The sequence below is a fragment of the Buceros rhinoceros genome, unplaced genomic scaffold, assembly GCF_000710305.1.
Source record: "Buceros rhinoceros silvestris isolate BGI_N320 unplaced genomic scaffold, ASM71030v1 scaffold13070, whole genome shotgun sequence".
In the NCBI taxonomy this organism is placed as follows: domain Eukaryota; kingdom Metazoa; phylum Chordata; class Aves; order Bucerotiformes; family Bucerotidae; genus Buceros; species Buceros rhinoceros.
In genome coordinates this window covers 32613-36374 of record NW_010389123.1, presented here as the reverse complement: position 1 = coordinate 36374, position 3762 = coordinate 32613, and the positions used below count along the sequence as shown (strand labels likewise).

General features: G+C 55.8%; 1 protein-coding gene across 1 annotated transcript in view; it reads right to left on the bottom strand.

Moving 5' to 3' along the window:
- Positions 1–1084: 1084 nt before the first annotated feature.
- Positions 1085–3762, bottom strand: part of TXNDC16 (thioredoxin domain containing 16) — a 31935-nt gene continuing 29257 nt past the window's right edge. The window contains exons 18-19 of the mRNA XM_010133100.1: positions 2694–2884; positions 1085–1347 (exon numbers count right to left, since the gene is read on the bottom strand). Of these exons, the coding sequence (XP_010131402.1) occupies positions 1085–1347; positions 2694–2884 (454 nt within the window). The remainder of the gene's footprint in view (positions 1348–2693; positions 2885–3762) is intronic.

The window sequence follows — 3762 nt, the reverse complement described above, 5'->3', positions numbered from 1 at the left end:
AAAGCCACTTTCCCCGAGGTCCTGCATCTCCCCATCTAGATCTGGAAGTGAAACAGCCCTATCCCACCTCAGCCTGTCCCCAGCACTGCCAGCCTCGCCCTTCATCTTCCTCCCCTCGGTTCCGAAGTGCTGCGCTTTCTGCAGACCTCACTCCCAGCTCAGGAGGCACCAACCTCGCCGCTGCCACTGAGAGCAAAGAAAAATCGAAGCTGCAAATAACCCCCTGGGCTTGCAACCAAGAAAATGCCAGCACTGAGGAAAGCCATCTTCCAACCTGCCCGCCCTTGGGATTTGCTGGCAGATTTTTGTCCCAGCTATTCAGGGCTGTTGTGACAACCTGAGCTCTGGCCTTCGTAAGAAAATGGCTTTAAGCAGATGCTCCTCTTACCCCCGAGGACAAACACGCTCACGAATTCAGCTCACAAGGAAGTGTAAACACAAGTGGGTGCCAGTTTCAGCAGCCCTGGGGTGGGTGGCACGCTCGCACCTCTGGCTTCACATGGTTACAGTGCAGATGTAATCGCTTTTTGAGAGCAGGGCTTGCTGGCACGCACAGGTAGAGCCACCACTGCAACTGCGGGCAGAGAGAAACGTGCTTTTCATCCTGGAATCACTCACTTCTTCCTGCTCAGGGGCAACCAAAGTGTCTGTGTGAGACAGATAGAAACCACAGAGCTGGGCTGTGCTGATTTGACTTTTCCAGCACAGTTCGTCGCACGGATGAGCTTCCCGCACATGGTGAGCACACCCCACCTCTCCCCCAGCTACGGAGCTCCCCTGCAGCAACCTCCAAGAAATGCAATCCCATCAGCCGCCAAGGGGTCAAGGTTTGGGGTGTGTGGACACGTTTCTGGCATCAGAAACCACAGCCACCACAGAACGAGCTGCCCATCGCAGAATGAGCAGTGCACTGCAGCAGGGAACTCACACGGAAACTTAGGGGCTGTTTTATCTCTTCACCACTAATTTACAGCTACAAGCACTCCTCTCCTTGGTGTAAAGGCTCGGAGGGGGCTGGGAAAGTGTGAGGGTTTTCTGATGGTCCCACATCTTTCACTGCTCTGGGCAGGGGGATGCTCAGCTCTCAGAGCTCGCTGTGCCTCTTGCCCTGCTTCTCCCTTGCTGCCAGCCTCGGGGCTGTCCCCCGCAGGTCCCTCCCAGGGGACCCAACTTTCTCTGCCTTGGTCTCCTGGATGGGCACGTCCCCTCCTGGGTTTTCCGGTGGGTGCTGTGCTGGCGTGTCCCCGTGGCGGTGGGAAGTGTGGAAGGGGAGCTCGGCCGTCTCCATCATCTGGAGGAAGTCATAAGCAGGGAGAGGTGGTTTCCAGTCTTCCTCAGACAAGGTACCTGAGAAGCAAATGCAGCCCCATGTCAACGAGTTAAGAGTGATGCAGCCCCACATCACAGAGATTACCCTTCCAAAGGAATTACAGCTTTTTTTCCTCTTCCAGTTAATGCAGAAGTAAAGATCTTTTCTAAAAGATCACCCTGTTTCCTCCAAAACTACCACCCCCACCCAAATTTAACCAGCCAGGGGTGCATTAGTATTTCCCGGAGCTGGCCAAGGCTGCGGGGGTCCCCCTGCCCTCAGACACCTCCATTGCGAAGGTCTCGCTCAGGATGTGAAACATCCAGTGGGTGGATGTTTCACCGGGGTCTCAGATAACGACTGTGCAGTCCTGAGTGAGGGGAGGAGGAAATGGCCCCATTACCTGAGGATGCTCTTTAATTTATGCTTTTAAGACCAATCACACCGTTTGCAGCACTTAAAAGCCCGAGGAAGGAGGCTGTGATGGCTGGTACAACCCTTGGCTGTGCAGCGAGCTGTTGGCCATCAGCTCGCCCCCTGGACACCCCTCATATCTACGGTCCCACCTAGAGACCTACGTGACAGGTGCCTTTAGCAGCAGCGATGGAAAGAGGTGTGGGAGGACGGCTGGCTCATGGGCTTCTCCCAGTGATTACTGGGTCAGAATGGTGTCTTCAGCTACGCGTCCAACCCCGCCACGCTTTCAGAAACGCTCGCTTTGAAAGGCTGGTGTTAAAATTCACAAAGATCAAGCAGAGTCACCCCATTGCCTTTCCGGAGCCCGGAGCAGGCCGGCAGTCGGTGATTCCAAAGATCCCTGCGCATCCCTTGGCCACACATAAGACATGAGGAAAGCACAGCTGGGCTTCCTTCCTCCAGAGCTGCATCAGGCTGATCAAGGCAGGAGGGATGCGGGGAAAAGCTTCACAGCACAAGCCAACCCTCGTTCCAAAGACCACAGCCAAGCGCCAGCTTCCTTGTCCCCTCCCACCCACAAAACCGCTGGAAGGTGCCGAAAGAGCAGCCGGTTCTCGTGCTGACAGCGGGGAGCCAGGAGGTTTTTTACGAACGAGCTGTGTTTCAGAAGGCCTGTTCACAGCGACCCCAGAACACAGCCAGGTTCGGGGATTGTCACAGGGAGGAGATGCCGATTCGGAACTATTCACGCTTGGCTCTGAACATTAAACAGTCCCGAAGCAAACTCGTGAGTGCGGGTATTCTCTCCTGGACGGACTATTTGTACTTCTCTGGCTCAAACCAGCATAGCTAGTTTTTCCATCATTAAATTCCAGGGGAGACGATTTATTGCACGTAGCATCTTCTCATAAACAGACCGGAGCTAACAGCCTGTGCTTAGGAACGTTACAACCGCGCGTCCACTTACTGCTGGGAACCTCCAGCCCCGCGTTTAGCTTCTCCAGCCAAGACAAGATGTTCGCTTCAGTGATGGACTGCTCTGGTGGGAACCTGAATACCTGACCGCCGGCGTGAAGGTTCACCCAGAGGAGAACGGGCAGTGAAGGCACGGTGGCAAAGTACGTCTTCAGGACCCCGCGGCCCACCGGAGTCTTCCTCCTGCGGGGAAGAGGAGATTCAGCTTGTTCACTGGTGTTTTGGCAGCACAACAGGACTGAGAGCCAAGCGAGCACCAGAGCCCTTGGGCCACACAGAGCAAAGCACACGCTCTGGCCTGTGGGACAGCCGGAGAATCTCACCGCGTTATTTATAAGCTCAACACCTTAAGCGAGCCTTTGGGGACCAGTGGAGAGGGAGCGGACAGCAGATGAGATGTGTAAAGAAACCCTCGGGCAGGAGGAGCTGGGGTAGACTCTGGAGAAGGGGGTACAATGTTCTCCACCATCAGTTTTTCAGACCAGGTGAGAGAGGAGCGGAACAGGTCCTGGTTAGTCCCCGTTTGCAGGGAGAGCTACCAGCTCCCTCCAGCCCCGGGGCTGCAGCAAGTGCACAGGGGCTGGAGAGGCAGGAGCTGATGCTCAGGAGGGCTGTGCTCAGGCGGTCCGGCCCCGGGCAGCTGAAATGCTGGGAGGGCAACATCCCCAAGTGAGACAGAGCGAGCAAAAAGAGGACATTGGGATGGAGGGACAGCGAGCCCATGACGGTGCCGAGTGCTTCCAGCACTATTTTCAGGCTGAGAGTGGCACTTGAGGTCTGAGCTGGCTCTCACCACGGGAATGAGGTCCTCTTCCTAGGAACGTGTCTTTCTAGGTCCTCACGGGACTAGGCTAGGGCAACATCCCCAAGTGAGACAGAGCGAGCAAAAAGAGGACATTGGGATGGAGGGACAGCGAGCCCATGACGGTGCCGAGTGCTTCCAGCACTATTTTCAGGCTGAGAGTGGCACTTGAGGTCTGAGCTGGCTCTCACCACGGGAATGAGGTCCTCTTCCTAGGAACGTGTCTTTCTAGGTCCTCACGGGACTAGGCTACTCCCTG